We start from the raw sequence: 15,731 nt of genomic DNA, 5'->3' as shown, positions 1-15,731 counted from the left end.
AGTTTCTTGGAGCCGCTGGTCCTGGAACCCACAAGGGGAAAGGCAATTCCTGATGTAATCCTAAGTGGCACACAGGATGTGGCCCAAGAGGTGGCAACAGCTGAGCCACTCAGCAACAGGGACCACAATTAAATATAATGTGCTTATATGTTAAATCATCCTTTGTTCAATTTCGCCTTATTTGGGGAAAATATTAAACAAGCCCACCACAGCACCACTTGCCTTCAGAAAAGGGAAGAGCACAAAAATGAGACAGCTTGTTAAATTAAAATTAAAAGGAAGTTACAAGAGTGAACTGCCTGCAAGCTAAACAAACCAGCACTCATGTAGCATGTAGCCTGGAAGCTGATGGAAACATTTTAATAACACCTTAATAGAAGCTTGAACTAAATGTGAACATAAAATAGGAGGAGGACAAAAATATGCCAACATGGCTAAATGACAGCAAAAAAGAGGTGGGTAGAGACAAAAAGAGTGAATGAATGCCATGTCCTAGTGAGGAAAACAGAAAAAAGAACAAACTCCAGCAAGTCAAGTATGTAAGTACAATTTGGCAGGGGGGGAAAATAAAGAAGACTAATTAGCAAAAGACATAAAGTCTAAACTGCCAAAAATATAAGTACATCAGAAACAGAAAATCTGCCAAACAATCAGGGAAGGGTGGGTGTGCAGCCCGGACACTCAGGGAGATAAAGAAGCACTCAAGGAAGACGGCCACTGCAGATAACCTAAATGATTTTGTTGACGTGGTCCCTGCAGAAGATACACAAGAGATTCCCACACCCGAACAATTCTTTTTAAGTGACAGATCTGAGGAATGTCCCAGCTTGAGGTATCAATTTAGGAGGTTTTGGAACAAACTGATAAATTAAACAGTAATAGGCGACCAGGACCAGACGGTATTCACCCAAGAGCACTGAAGGAACTCAGCTATGAAATCGCAGAACTACTAACTGGGGTTTGCATCTGACGAAGCGGGTCTTTGCCCATGAAAGCTTATGCTTCAAAATATCTGTTCGTCTATAAGGTGCCACAGGACTTCTTGTTGTTCTCAAAGATACAGACTAACATGGCTACCTCTCTGATAACTGGGGCGTGTAACCGATCAAGCTCTGTAGTAATGACTGGATGACAGCTGTTGTGATGACAAATTTTAAAACAGCTTTAGAGGCAATCATGACAATTACAGGCCAAGATGCCTAACTTCAGTACTGGACAACTCAGCTGATTCAATAGTAGAGAGACTTATAAGACACAAGATGAACACAGCATGCTGGGGAAAATTCAACATGGTTTTTATAAAGGGAAATCACGCCTCACCAATCTACTGGAATTTTTGGAGGGGGTCAACAGACATGTGGAGAGAGAAGATCATCTAGAAAACCTTTGATCGTGCTCCTCACCAAAGGCCCTTAAGTGAAGTAAGGAGTCATGGGATAAGAAGGAAGGTCCTCTCACGAATAAGTAACTACAGGTTGAATCTCTCTAGTCCAGCAACCTCAGGACCTGACTGGTGTCAAACAAGAGAATTTGCTGAACCAAGGGAGGTCAATATTGTTTAGCAGCATTACCAACACTTTCACTGCTTAGGGGAGGTCTTAGAAGGTGTTTGAGATAAATTACAGACAAATAACAGCACAGAATACAGAGAGCCAGGACTGGTGGATACAAACAAACTTTATGTGACCATGGATAACTTGGCCACGCCCATGATAAGTGGTCGTCTAGCTAATTAAAATTATGATGGACTACGTATGTTGCCGCACCAGAAAGAGCTGGACTACCGAGGTCCAACCTGTCCTCAAAAGATAAGTGGGAAAGGGCATGAATAAATGGTCAATTTTCACAATGAAGAGCGGTAAATGGTGCTGTTCCTCAGGGGTCTGTTCTGGGACCAATGTTGTTCAATATATTCCTACATGATCTCGAAACAGGGATAAACAATCAAGCGGTAACATTTGCAGATGATACAAAATTATTCAAGATCGTTAAACCCAAAGCAGACTGTGAAGAGTTACAAAGAGCTTTCATAAAACTGGATGATTGGACAAGAGAATGACAGATGAAATTCAGTGTTGATAAATGCAAAGTAATGCACATTGGCAAACATAATCCTAATATACATATAAAACGATGGGCTCTAAATTAGCTGTTATCATTCAACAACAAGATCTTGGAGTTATTGTGGATACTTCTCTGAAAACATCTGCTCAGTGTGCTGCAGCAATCAGAAAAGCAAACACAATACTAGGAATCATGATGAAAGGGAGAAATAATAAAAATATAAAGCCGCTATATAAATCCATGGTATACCCACACCTTGATTGCTGCACACAGTCCCGGCCATCTCAAAAAGAGACATTAAAACTGGACAAAGGACAGAAAAGAGCAACAAAAATGATTAGGGGTATGGAACAGATTCCAGATGAAGAGAGGTTGCGAAGAAAGTGCCTACGTAAGTGTTATTTACACATTGATAAAACATGAGCACCGGGGGGGTGGGGGTCGGGGAATCACACAATGAAATTAATAGGCAGCAGATTTAAACCAAACATAAGGAAGTACTTCTTAACACAAGGTCCAATCAATCTTTGGAACTCCTCGCCAGGAGATGTTGCGAAGGCCAAATGGGTTCAAAGAAGAAATAGCTAAATGCATGGAGGGTGGCGTCTTTGATGGCTATTAGTTAAGCTGGTTAGGAACATAGCCCCATGCTCTGGGTGTCCCTAAACGTCTGACTGGCAGAAGCTGGGACCAGACACCAGGGGACAGACAGATCACTCCAAGTGGCCCTGTTTTGTTCATTCCATCTGAAGCACCTGGCATCGACTTCCACCGGAAGATAAGATACCAGGCTAGACGGACCCGTGGTCTGAGCCTGTGTGGCCGTTCCTGTGTTCTGAAGTGCCATTGCCTTTGAAGGGGTACTCGCAGACTAAGGTCTGACTCACTGGGAATGAATGTCCTCAGATCCAGTCATCTGCATATGAACTGGTGGGCAGAGCCACCACGTCCATAAGATAACTCAGGCAGCAGCAGCAGCGGCCGCCTCAGCTGTTCTATGGACGGGAGGGGTCCGGGGGCTACGGGCGCCTAGCACATGCTCACCACAGTGGCAGGCTCTGGAGCACCTGGCCAGCCTGCTCGGCTCGGCCCTGCCCTGCCCTGCCGCCCTCTCCTGGCTGCTTGCGTGCCACTTCACCTTGGCAGTGGGACGCAGAGCACCTGGGCCCCAGGCCGCTGCGGAGAAGCAGGGCAGAGTGGGTCGGGAGAGGGTGGCAGGGCAGAGCAGGGGAGGCTGTCTCGCCACCCTGGAGCCGGCCGCTGTGGTGCGTGCAGGGGGGCTGAGGGAACGCCTGGCCACAGCCTGGGCCTACCCTGGGAAAATGGCAAACCCCACAGCCCCCGGCTGCATGTCCGCCCAGGGCGGTAAACCAACACTTCAGCCCAGGCTGAGCCAATCACATCCCACCAGGGCAAAGAACCAACGTGTCAACTCAGGATAAGCCAATCACATCACTGCAGGACAGTGACCCAGAATGTCAGCCCAGGATAAGCCAATCACATCACTCCACGGCAGTGACCCAGCCCGTCAGCCCAGGCGAGGGTCCCTCACCGCTGCTTGGGGCAGTGACCCAGCACAGCAGCCCAGGATGGGCTCCACTCACTGTCCATAGCCCAGAAGAGCCTGTCCTCCATGTCTCTGTACACAGTGGGGCCTCTCACTCCGCCACAGGGCACAGGCTCACAGTGTGCGCCACACAACACACACTCGTCCTCCCCATCTGCACCAGGAGCATGCCGCAAATCACACACGTGTCCTCTTCCCAGGGCACCTGGGGCACATGCGGTACCTGTGATGGGTGCCCAGTAGATGGCATATATTACATGCATGACCTGCCCTTGTGCACAGGAGGTACCCAGGGTACATGACCTGTGTCATTTTCCTGTGCACAGGAGGTATACAGCATCTATTACACGGGTAGCCCCCCTCTGTGCACGGGGGTAACCAGGCATTCATTACAGGCACGACCTCCCCCTGTGCTCACAGGTACCTGGCAGGGGCTCAGCAAACAGCCAGGCATGGCTTTCCTAGCGCACAATCTGCCAGCACTGATCAGCAAGGCGGGAGAATCGCAGCGCCTGCCTCAGCAGAACGGCACTGACCTAATTCCTGCCTTGCTAAGCCCAGGCAGCACTGAGGGGGCAGGGCAGGATGGGGAAATCCTTCCCCCTCACCACCCTGGCCCTGACTGCCCTCCCGATTGCTCAGGGCCCGCGGAAAGCAAGGGACCCGGCTGCCTAGCCACACTCCTGGATTGCTGAGGCGGGGCTTGGCACTCGCCAGCTCCTTCCCAAAGCATCGTCCCAGTTCAGCCCAGTCCCCAAGCCAGCGCCTGTGCCCCAGGGGCCTGGGCGGGGAGTGTGAGAGGGACACAAAAGGTCAGTCACCGGCAGGTGTGTCTCCTTCCACTGGGGGAGCCTGAGGGAAGAGGGGGCCGTCTTCTGCCCCCTCCCTGCCACACATGGCAGCTCCCCAGAGGGTGGGGCTGCAGCGGTCATGGAGAAGCAAAGATGAGGTGGCTAGGGGGTGAAGGCGCCTGTGGAGCCAGCTAGCAGAGCTGGCGGGTATCAGCGGCCGTGGGGTTGGGGCAGAGGGAGCCGGGTGGGTATCAGACATGAGGTGACCCAGAGCAGCTGCACCCCCTGCTCCGGGATCAGGTGCTGTCTGCAGGCAGCGTGCCATCTCCGACAGCCCCACCGTCTCTGGCACCAGTGCTCACCGGCCGCCCTGCCAAGCCCCAGCAGCTCAGCTCAGCGGGAGGGCCATGAGGAGATCCCAGCTCACACTGATCACGGCCAGTGACTCCAGAATGGCAGGAGCCAAGCAGGGAAGGGGAAAAAACCCTCTCCTCCCACCTCCCGCCAGGTGCTGCAGAACATCAGCCACAGGTGTGCCTGGAAATCAGCAATCACTGCTCGGCTGCTGACTGCAGAGCCCCTTCAAATCAGACCTGGGAGGCGAGGCTCTGAGAGGCGCTGAGATGCAGTGGGCGACGGGGGGCAGGGGGGTGACACATGAGACAGTAAAGGAGGGGAAGCGAGAGCTACAGGGAGCTAAATGAATGCTGTTAATGGTTATTATCGATCGCTTCATTTGCTTCTGCTCTGTATCTGTGTCGCCCAGATAACACAGTGACTGGTGTGAATACACACGACAGAGTGGGAGGGGCTGGACGGACGGGCACACAGGACGTACATGGCACAATACAAATTGCTCCGGGGTGTTCCCCTTAAGCCCGGCCAGCAACCCAATTCCCTCCACACCCCGGTGCATCCACTCAGCACCTGCTGCGACGACAGCCCCTCAAGATCTGCAGTCACTAAGCCACTTCTGAAGGCAGAGCCCAGCCTGGCAGGGAGCAAAATGCCCAAAGAAGGGGGTGACGAGCGGGTGGGGAGGTCAATGGGCTGTGAGGCTGATCTGGAGGTTGGGAAGAGGTTCCGTCCCTCGTTCGATTCCTGATTCAGCCACAGACTACCTGCATGACCTTGGTCATGTCTCTTCCTCTGCCCTAGGCCTCAGCTCCCTGGGAAGTGGAGAGCTGGAGGTCACCCCAACCTTGTGGCTAGGAGACGTTAACACGCCCACCCACACTGAAAGGCAGCTCAGACTATTCCTCCCCAGGATGATGACCACAGATGAGCTGATACATCCAGGGGACAGGGGTCCACCCTGGCATGGCAGAGCAGACAGCTCAGCATATACCCTTGCTGGGCAGAGCCAGCCAGAGACCCTCTGCCCTGCCCACCAGGCAGGGCAACCAGGCAGAGCAGGCTTGGTCCCTGCCCTAGGGAGGTGAGACCCAGCAGCTCTCACAGCGCCACCCAGCTCAGCCTCTCTGCAGGGTGGTTGGGAAGAGAGCGGTTCCCACGCAAGTCCCACACAATCCACTCGGAAGTCAAGACAAAGGTCAGCTCCAGGTTCAAACTCCCCCAGGGAGCTGGGAGCATCAGGATCCAGAGTTTGGGGCCAGACCCACCTCTGACTTCAGCGACAGAAGCCAGCACTGCAGACGGAGCAAGGCTCCCATTGAGTTGGTGGCCAGCATCTGCCATGTGCTGGCTGGAGGGTGTGGGTGGAGGTGTTGCCCACTTCAGCAGGATGGCAGATGACTTCTACACTGGCTCCACTGTCCAGGAGGCTCTCAGGGGCAGCCTGGAAGTCTTGGGATTAAGCCTGTTCATATAACTCAGCGACAATAAGGGGCAACAGGAATTGGCTCCCAGCCTGGGGAGCGGGAGATGCCCCATCACTGAAGTCCTTCGAACAGAGCAGGACAAAACACGGGAGGAAGAGGTGCTGGATCAGCCCCAGCAAGATCTAGTCTTCTCCATCCATGTGCAGAACAAATTTTATGTGTGCTGAGGCATGAGCGGAGGTGCACCACCAGCAGAAACAAAACACCTGGCTGCCGGCGCTCGGGTGATCAGCTGGACGGCATTCATCTCCCTCCTGAGTGACTACACAAGTGCCCAGCTTATGGGGAACGCTGCCCTTGGGAAACAGGCTGGCCAGATTAGACCGGAGACAGTTAAACTGACAGCAAAAGGGGGTGGGTAAGAACCGATCTGGGCACTCAGCACAAAATGGACATGTCCAGAATGAATTTAATCAAGGAACAAAAGGAGACAAAGAGAAGAGAGCCCTGAATTGCCTGTACATCAATGCTAGGAGCCTGTGTAACAGAACATGCACCAGGAATTGAAACTGATCGTTTATGGCCATCAAATGGCACCTGTGAAAACCCATGGGATGAGCCGCCCGATTGGAATGCTAAAATCTGCGGTTGTAATCTACTTTGGAAGGCTCGAGTGAGCCAACGGAGAGGGAGAAGGGCACTCTAAGTTAACACCAGCATTTACCTGTTCCCAAGCTGCTGAGCAATGACCCTGAATGCTCATGAACCAACAACCTAACAAATCACACTCAGGATGGGGTATTAGTGTCCCCTACAGACCATCAAATGGCAGCATGGAACAGATGAATGATAATGGCATCTACATTGGTCATGTTCCACTCGCCTGGGATGCTCGTGTTCTTGCGCCTACCTTCCCAAGAGCTCCTTAGGATTCTCCTGAGGCAGCGTTGATGATATTCTGTACACCTGTGAAGCTTGGACAACACACCAACGGCTTTTGAAGGCACTGGAACTTGTCATCAACGCTGCCACAGGAGAATCCTAAATATCCCTTGGGATGACAGGCACGCAAACACGAACGTCCTGCAAGAGTCAAACAGGACCACCACTGGAGCCATTATCAGTCACCAACAGCTTTGTTGAACTGGTCACACGGCTCGGATGTCTGATCAGCACTTCCCAAAAGGGATCCTGTTTCCCGAGTCAGAGGAAGGACGGAGGAGCGGTGGGGGCCAGAGGACGCGCTATAAGGACATGCTGAAGGCACACGTGAAAAGTGCAGCCTCGGTGTCGACGCTTGGGAGAACCTTGCTCGAGACCATCCCCAGCAGAGAGCACTAATCTGTGAGCAGTTGGCGCAACTTGAGAGGTCCCGCCACAGTGCAGACAAGGAGAGGTGGGGGAAGGAGAAAAGAGCAGGAAAAACTGCCCTGCGCCCCTCCAACAGCAACCAACGCCTGCCTCTTCTGCTCAGCCACCAACGGACTCACATATAGGAGGAGGCTATGAAGGCCTCCTACTTGTTATCGAGTGACTGCCAAGAAGAAGAAACAGAATGACCAGATCTGTAAGCACCTGTCTATAATGTGTAAGAAAAAAGCTGCACAGTCCTGGGGAACTTCAGCTGGAGTACAACAGCCATTATGAGTGCAAACCACCCTTGTAATGTCTTATTATTAGAGGTGAGTATCCCCTAGCTCACAAAGGGTTGCATCCAACACGGGGGAATTCGCTATTACACCTCATCCTGATAGATAAGGAGGAGTGGATCACAGAACTAGACATTATTGGTGTGTTAGGCACAAGTGGTCGTGACGTGATCACATTTATAATGTGCAAACAGAACAAGGTGCAGACCAGCGATAGCTGCACACAGGGGGCTTCAAAAGAGCCAGTGTCAGAACGCTGGGAAAAATCAGGAGTCAAATCAGTGGGGAGGAAGAAAGCAACGAAGTGAGTGATAATTGGGAATTGTTTGAGGGCACTTCACTAGATGGCCCAAAAGCCAGCAACCCACAACAGCAGAGAAAGGCTGTATTGGCTAAAGTGCTGGCCTGATGTAGAAGGGAAAGGAAGGTAGATTTTACAGCAGTGTTGGAGGTCTGTCTAAAGATTTGCTCTGGGAAAGATTCTGGGGGAGTCAGCTTGTCTGGAGCAAACAGGAGGTCAGACTCAGTGATCACATTGGTTCCACTCGGCCTTAGAATATATGTATTTATGAACTGTCCTACGTATCCTTTGCTGGCTCCCCATACAAACTCAAGGCTAGATCAAGGTCGTACCCTTATCTTAAAGGAGCCCCATGGCTTGGGTCCAGCATGTCTAAAAGAGCCTAAAGGTCTGGGATCTGGGTCATGGTTCACAGCTCTGCTCCACCACCACCATAGGTGCACAGACCATCTGCGTGAGAGACAGAGCTCACGCCAGGGCTGGTCTGAACATGTGGAATGAACTCAGGGCCATCCCAGACCTCCCCACAGCAAGACAAGCAGCCAGTGGCCCAACTCCGACCCGCCTGCGCTATAGACGCACCCCTGCGTGGCACCGCCCGACCAAAACACGCACAGTTCCCAGCCTGGGGAGAGGAGGAGGGAACCAACCACACAGGACAGACGTAAGCCACTTGGGTTTGTGCGCTACTGGGGAAGGGTCAGATGCCATGGCGCTCAACGTGCTGTAAGGGAGTGGGGAGGAGAGACCACACCCGAGACGTCCCTCAAAGGAAGGTCTTATCTTGCACCACCATGGAGCTGGGACAGCCCGCTCCATGCAGAGCCCAACAGAAATGTAACACAAGAGCCTTTCCATTGGACCGGTCTGTTATCTACGCTCCCATCCCGGTGGGAGCAGACCCACGCTAGCTGCAGGCCTGGGAAGGGCCTGGAATGGCAGCTCCCAGTGCCTCTATCACCATGTGCAAGGCCATACACAGGTGTTCGCTGCATTAGGAACATACACCGGCACATTCAGGAGGAAAGAATCAAATGCAAGAACTCTCTGGAAATCCAGTAACTGCTGGGGTCCAGAAAACTGCCTAGTATCAGCTGCATCTTCACCTCCCTCCCAGCTGAGCCTCAGAGGCCATCCATGCACCTGCCCTCCCCTCCTCTCATGGGAGCAATGGTATCTCCCTGCTCTTTGCTCCTCTTTCCCACACTCGGGTCAGACGTTCCATTACAGTGTGAACCTCTCAGTATATGCAGGCAGTGGGGTTGGGATCTCGTGAGCTGCCTTTGTGTGGCCAAAGGCAAAGGGGTTACCCCACAGTGCTGGAGCAGAAGGAGGCTCCAGGAGTTAAAGCCCTACTCCAGGACTTCAGAAGCCGGTGTGTCGTTCCTAGTTCTGACACAGCCTGCCTATGTCTCCTTGGACATGTCACTTAACTGTCCAGTGTGTCCGTTTCCCTTTGACACAGTGGGAGTAACAGGCTTGTGAGACAGGCAGGTGTTCAGACACACTGGCAATGGGTTTCTCAGGTAGGGATCAGGAGCTCGGATAACAAGAGCAATTGAAACCTTTCATAAGTTTTCTCCCATCAAATGCCACCTGCATCCCAGGGACTCTCAGCTGCTCAGAGCCCACATTAAATGGAAGGCGTCATGCTGGTCCCAAGCAGGCCTCATTTTTGCTGGGGCCTGTCCCTTCTCTCAATTTTTGATCAACCTAGACTGGGTTCAAGCCATCTGAGACGATCAAGAAGGCAGGAGGGCAAGTGCACCAATGGGAGCTCGTGTCAGGGGAAATCCCTATAATTTAATAACATGGATCTGCACTTGCTTAAGCCAGGAAAGGACAAACACTGCCCAAGCAGCTGCCCGGTTTGGCCTGGTGCATCTCAAACCACGCTGTGCATTTTGGGCCAAACGCTAATGAAATGGAGACGCCGATCTCTTCTCTCTGCCCCTGGAAAGACGAGGGAAGAGGCTGTTCCACCTCCCTACAAATCGCAGCTGAAAACACCTCCCTTATCCCCTGAGCCTGGCCTGGTAAACACTCCCCTTCCCCCACAACGATCTGCTGCTGCCCAGCATGATCCAGGGAAGCTTCCTTTAAGGCCTGCGGTCTGCCCAAGAGACCTCCTCTGGGGGACACAACATTCCTGGCAAGCTTCAGACTTCCCGCTACATGATCCCCTTTCGGGACTGCCCCTGGCGGCTTCTCACAGCCCAAGCCGGGGTGCTTACCTGCAGAAGGCGCCCAGGCTTTCCACCAGGTAGCACTGGCCCCCGTTGTGGCAGTAGCTGGGGAAGATGTCGCACACGGACTTGCAGGAGTTGTTATGCCGGATGTAGCCGCTCCTGCACTCGGTGGCGTTCTCGCCGCCGGGCCCCACCCCCATGGCCGACTGGCTCAGGTCTTTGCCAGTCTCTGCCGGGAGAGGTTCAGAGGTGGCTCTGCCCCCAGAGACGATGAAGGTCTGCAGCGGCGGGATGATGTAGCGGTGGCTGGTGGGCTCGGCCTCCTGCACCACGGTCTGGATTTTGGGCGTGGCTGGGATGGGCAGTTTGGAATTGTTCTCATCCTCCAGGTCTGTGGTCAGCCCACCACCCTCATCCTCCTCCTCTTCCTCCTCATCCAGCTCGTCATCCTCGTCCCCGTCCGTGTAGAAGGAAGTGGTGGGGTAGAAGTCCGACTCGTCGAAGGGCGTGAAGTCATCGTAGAGCTCGTGAATGGCCCAGGAGGTCGTCTTGTCCTCCAGTTTCTTCTTGGGGGACTCTGCCCCCCCGGGGCCCTTGGCAAGGAAGTCCTCCAGGCCCCCACCCCTGCGTTGGTTCTCCCCGTCAAAAAGGTCATAGTAGTCAATGTCAATGATCTCGGAGACCGACTGATCCGAGGGAGGCTCGGGGGTCACGAGAGCATCCACAGGGGATGTGACGGCCAACTGGGGCCCCAGGGACACCTCGGTATTGAGCCAGGTTAGATCCGTGTGGTCTCCAGCCCCCTGGGCTGGTGCGCTGCTGGACGACGCCAACCACAGCTCCAGAGGCGCCTCCTTTTGGGCAGAGTCCTGTGCCAGTCCTGTGCTGCTCAGCGTCTGGGTGCCCAGCTCAGGGGCCCGACCTCCCGGGGTAGGGGGCTGCAGCACTGCCTCCCTGAAGGCCTCCAGCAGCAGGACCATCTTGGCCGAGCCTGAGCTGAGGCCTGCTGAGGCCGACGAGCTGGCTGCAGCCACCATCTCGGTGGGGAGCTGGTAGGTGGGTGGGGTGACCGTGAGCTCCAGGAAAGTGCCCGGATGCCATGTTCCGCCCAGAGAGACCCTGGCAAGCTGATCTCCGCTCCCAGCCTCCTCCTGGCTCTCAGAGACAGGCGCTCCCTTCGTGTCACTGACTGCCAAAACAATGGCCTCTGCGTTAACAGGCCAAGTCACACTAGTCACGGCTGCCAAGGCTTCCATGGCCCCCTCATTGTCCTTAGCCAACAAAGGCTTCGGGGGCCAGGCACTTGGGCTGTCAGCCCCCCTGGGGCATCCCAAGCAGAGAGATGATTCATTGTTCTCCTCGTGGATCCTGCTGGTATAATACCGTCCAGAGATCCCCACTCCAGGGAGGCTGGAAGCTGCAGCAGCTGGGCTTACGCCTTCTGCTACCAGCCCTGGGAGATCAGCAGGTGTCTGTCTCTTGGATTCCTTCACTCCGCCTGCCTCTGCCGGCTTCTCTGTGGAACTATTTCCCCCTGCCCCAGGGACACGTCTCAGGAGCTCTCCTTGCTCGGGGTCCTGCTCCCTGCTGCTAGCCAGGGGTGACAGGGTGCCCTCCCAGCCAGCCCCCAGCATGTCCGAGGTGTTCTGGCGCTCCGGGTGCCTTTTGGATGCTAGAGGTTACACAGGAAAGAAAAAGCATCAGGCAGTGCTTTAAATCACTGTGAGGAATGGGCTGCTGTGGGTGTGCGCTCTGCATGGCCATTGCAAATAAAACCCGCACCCCCTGCCCAGCAGACACCCGGGCAAACGTTCCTGGCGTCCTTTCGAAATGCATCATTGTTTTCCCAACACCAGCCAGCCGGGTAAAAATAGCGTCTGCATTAGCTAAAAGCAGCCCTCGTCTGTGTGCAAGCTCGCTCCTACGCTCCCCAGTAACACACACTCCCTCTTGCTTTGATTCATGGTTTTCCCCCACATTTCAAGCGTAGTAAAGCAGCATCAGCTGCAGGAAATAAAATGGGAAAGTTTGCTCCTTGTTCCACCCCCAGCCCCATTCTGGCTTCATTTTCCCGTTCCTGTCTGGGCGTGCCCTGCTCAAATCCCAAATCCCTGCCCGGCTCCCTCTGAACCTGTGGACTGGGAGAGCCCCTCGCTGCCCATGCAGCCCATGGGAAGGAGCGGGGCGGGTGTACTCTTATGGGGTCACCCCAGCATGTGAGCCTTTGCAGGGCTGGGGAAGCATTCAGCAGCCTAGTCTTTCCCTGCCTGGCTGCGATCTGCTCCATGGTCACCCCCAGCACCATGCACGCTTTCTGTGCAGCCATGGCTGAAAAACGCCCAATTTTAAATGTTTCCTTCCCTCCGTTTTCCTCAGGAGAGGGGACAGAAGGGGCCTCCTTGTGATTGCCCGGGGCTGAGGACCCCGGAGAGTAACTGGCCCTTGTCGCCCAGACGTGAGCTGTAGCACAGATTCTTAAGCCAGAAGGAGCCACTGGGATTTCCACAGTCACCCGCCACCTCCCCCAGGCAAGCCGGCACCCCACTGCAGGCCAGAGACATGCCCCCCCCGCTTCGTTACCAGAGCCCGTCTTCTACACAAAAAGCCCCCCGGCTGGAAGGTAGGTGGTGCAGCCCGCCCCTGGCTCACCCCCAGGTAAAAGGCTCTGTGCAGATGGAGCGGCTCGGCAACCATGCTTAGGGAAAAGCCTTCCAAAATAACCCCCCGACCCTGAATTTTTGCAGGTGGGGGGAGAGACGGGCGTCACGGCATGAATCCGCCGTGGTCAAGACCCTATTTCCCTCTGCTGCATGGGTCAGCCTGTCCCACTGGCACCCTCTCCCCACATCCTACAGGTCACACATGCACCATGGCCACGAGGAGCTCCCCATTCCCCCCTTCTCCATGGATGGGGACTCCCCTTACCACCTTCACCGTGGCTGGGGCTCCCCATTCCCCCCTTCTCCATGGATGGGGACTCCCCTTACCACCTTCACCGTGGCTGGGGCTCCCCATTCCCCCCTTCTCCATGGCTGGGGCTCCCCATTCCCCCCTTCACCGTGGCTGGGGCTCCCCATTCCCCCCTTCTCCATGGATGGGGGGTTCCCCTTTCCCCCTTCACCATGGCTGGGTGTCCCCTTTTCCCCCGTTCACCACGGCCGAGAGGGGCTCCCCTTTCTCTCCCCCCATGTGCCAGCCCCCACCCCCATTCTCCTCCTAATGTAACATGGCCAGGGGAGGTCCCCCGTTCCGTTCCTACCCAGACACACGCGCCCCGTGGCGGGGGGGACCCCACTCTCTCCCCCCACACACACCCCAGGGCTGGGGGGCACGTGCATCACCACCCCCGCCCAAACCCTCGCGGCTGGCGATCGGGGGGCTCCCCGGCCCGGCCGGCGGGGACCTACCGGGCGCAGCCCCCGGGCTGGCGGCGAGGAGCAGGGCCAGGGCCAGGGCCAGCAGCAGAGCAGGTCCCGCGGCGGCCCCAGCGGCGCGTCCCATCGTGGCACGGGCGAAGCAGCCCCCCGCGCACCCGGCCCGACGGCTCAGCCCCCGACGCGCCGCAGCCGCATGGCCCGCGCCTGGGCCGGCCGGGCTCCCCTCGCCCCGCTCGGCTCGGCTCGGCTCGGCGCCGCGGCGCAGCCCTGGCTCCCGCGGCCGCACGTAGCTGCTGACGCCGGCTGGGCTGCTGCTGCCCGGGGGGCGGGGAGCGGGGAGCTGGGGGGGGGGATCAGCCAGCGCGGCCGCTGCCTCCCGTCGGATCCCTGCCCGCTGCAGACCCCCCCCGGCCCCCCAACCCCTCCCCACCCCACCCCCTCCCGTCACTGCCCGCGGGCGTCTGTCTGTCTGGTCCCTCTGTCTGCCTGTCTGTCCTGGGGGGGGGAATCAGCCAACACAGCCTCTACCTTCCTGCTGGATCCCTGCCCGCTGCAGCCCCCCCCGGCCCCCTCCCCACCCGCTCCCGTCACTGCCCGGGGGCGTCTGTCTGCCTGTCTGTCCTGGGGGGAAGAATCAGCCAACACAGCCTCTACCTTCCTGCTGGATCCCTGCCCGCTGCAGCCCCCCCCCGGCCCCCCACCCCCTCCCGTCACTGCCCGGGGGCGTCTGTCTGTCTGTCTGTCCTGGGGGGTGGGGGGACAGCGAGCACAACTGCTGCCTCCCCTGATCACTGCCTGCTGCAGCCCCCCCCAACCCAAACCCCTCCCCCCGCTCACTGCCCCGGGGGTGTCTGTCTGTCCTGGGCGGGGGAATCAGCCAACACAGACTCTACCTTCCTGCTGGATCCCTGCCTGCTTCAGCCCCCCACCCAGTCACTGCCCGGGGAGTGTCTGTCTATCTGTGCTGGGCGGGGGACAGCGAGCACAGCCGCTGTCTCCCCTGATCACTGCCTGCTGCAGCCCCCCGCAACCCCAACCCCTCCCCTGATCACTGCAAACCCCTCCCCCAGTCACTGCCCTGGGGGTGTCTGTCTGGTCCCTCTGTCTGTCTGCCCCAACTCTGCTGTCCTGCCAGCAGCTGGCTAGCCAAACTGAGCCCGCCGACATCACAGACCCCAATGCTACAGGGCAATGCTCACGGGGGGCCAGCCCTGCTTAGAGCCAGTGTGACTATGCGGGACAACAGGGCAGGAGCACCCACAGAGACAGAGGTGGGGGGGCTGCTCCCCCAGCTTGGAGTGGTTTGCTGCAGACGCAGGGTTTGCAATCTGGGTCCCTGGCCAGGGGCACCCCCCCACTGTACAAACTGCTCCAGCCCCCCTGCACAGAGATCACGCCAGCCCAATCAGGAGTCAGGCTCCGGTCCACAAAAAGGTGCGGTGGCTTCCCTACATGGGCAGGGCCTTGCTTCAGGCAGCCCGGGTGAAATGCTGTGATGCAGGAGACCCGACTGGCTTATCCCAGGAGCCCTTCTGAGCCCTAAACTCCCCCTCCTCTGCACAGCTCTGCTAGCGAGACCGAGGCATCCGGCCCCTGTGGAGGATGGAGAGCCCAGACAGGTGAGAGCACAGGGCAGTACCGCAGAGAGCTACAGGACCAGGGTGTCTGTGCAGTCACACTCATGGCGCATCCTATAAACAGCACTGTATACACACAGCATCTGAGCACGGCGCCTGCCTTCTGAAGAGCGACGTGTGCAGAGACACAAAGCGTTCCTGTTCCGCAGCAAGGAAGGCAGGTGAGCTAGCCTATGAGGTACCGAGCACAGGAGCGAAGGGCGTGTCGAGCCTGAGACAGAGTCAACTCACCACACCACGCCAGAAGCATCCACCCGAACAGCATTACACCTTAGTGGACACAGAGCCGATTGGTGCAACACGCAAGGGTGATAGAAAGGTTTTATTGGTGGTTATCTTAGCCAGACGAGGCAAAGATTCAAAGGAGGGCTGTGG

At 56.3% G+C, this 15,731-nt stretch overlaps 1 protein-coding gene across 1 annotated transcript in view; it reads right to left on the bottom strand.

Moving 5' to 3' along the window:
• CSPG5 (chondroitin sulfate proteoglycan 5) overlaps positions 1-13,899 on the bottom strand; it is a 41,456-nt gene extending 27,557 nt beyond the window's left edge. The window contains exons 1-2 of the mRNA XM_074986339.1: positions 13,750-13,899; positions 10,388-12,014 (exon numbers count right to left, since the gene is read on the bottom strand). Of these exons, the coding sequence (XP_074842440.1) occupies positions 10,388-12,014; positions 13,750-13,843 (1,721 nt within the window). The 5' untranslated portion in view covers positions 13,844-13,899. The remainder of the gene's footprint in view (positions 1-10,387; positions 12,015-13,749) is intronic.
• Between the last annotated feature and the right edge of the window lie 1,832 nt (positions 13,900-15,731).

The sequence above is a fragment of the Carettochelys insculpta genome, chromosome 2 (assembly GCF_033958435.1).
Source record: "Carettochelys insculpta isolate YL-2023 chromosome 2, ASM3395843v1, whole genome shotgun sequence".
In the NCBI taxonomy this organism is placed as follows: domain Eukaryota; kingdom Metazoa; phylum Chordata; order Testudines; family Carettochelyidae; genus Carettochelys; species Carettochelys insculpta.
Note: the sequence above shows the minus strand (reverse complement) of the source record. Positions and strands in the feature narration are given on the sequence as shown.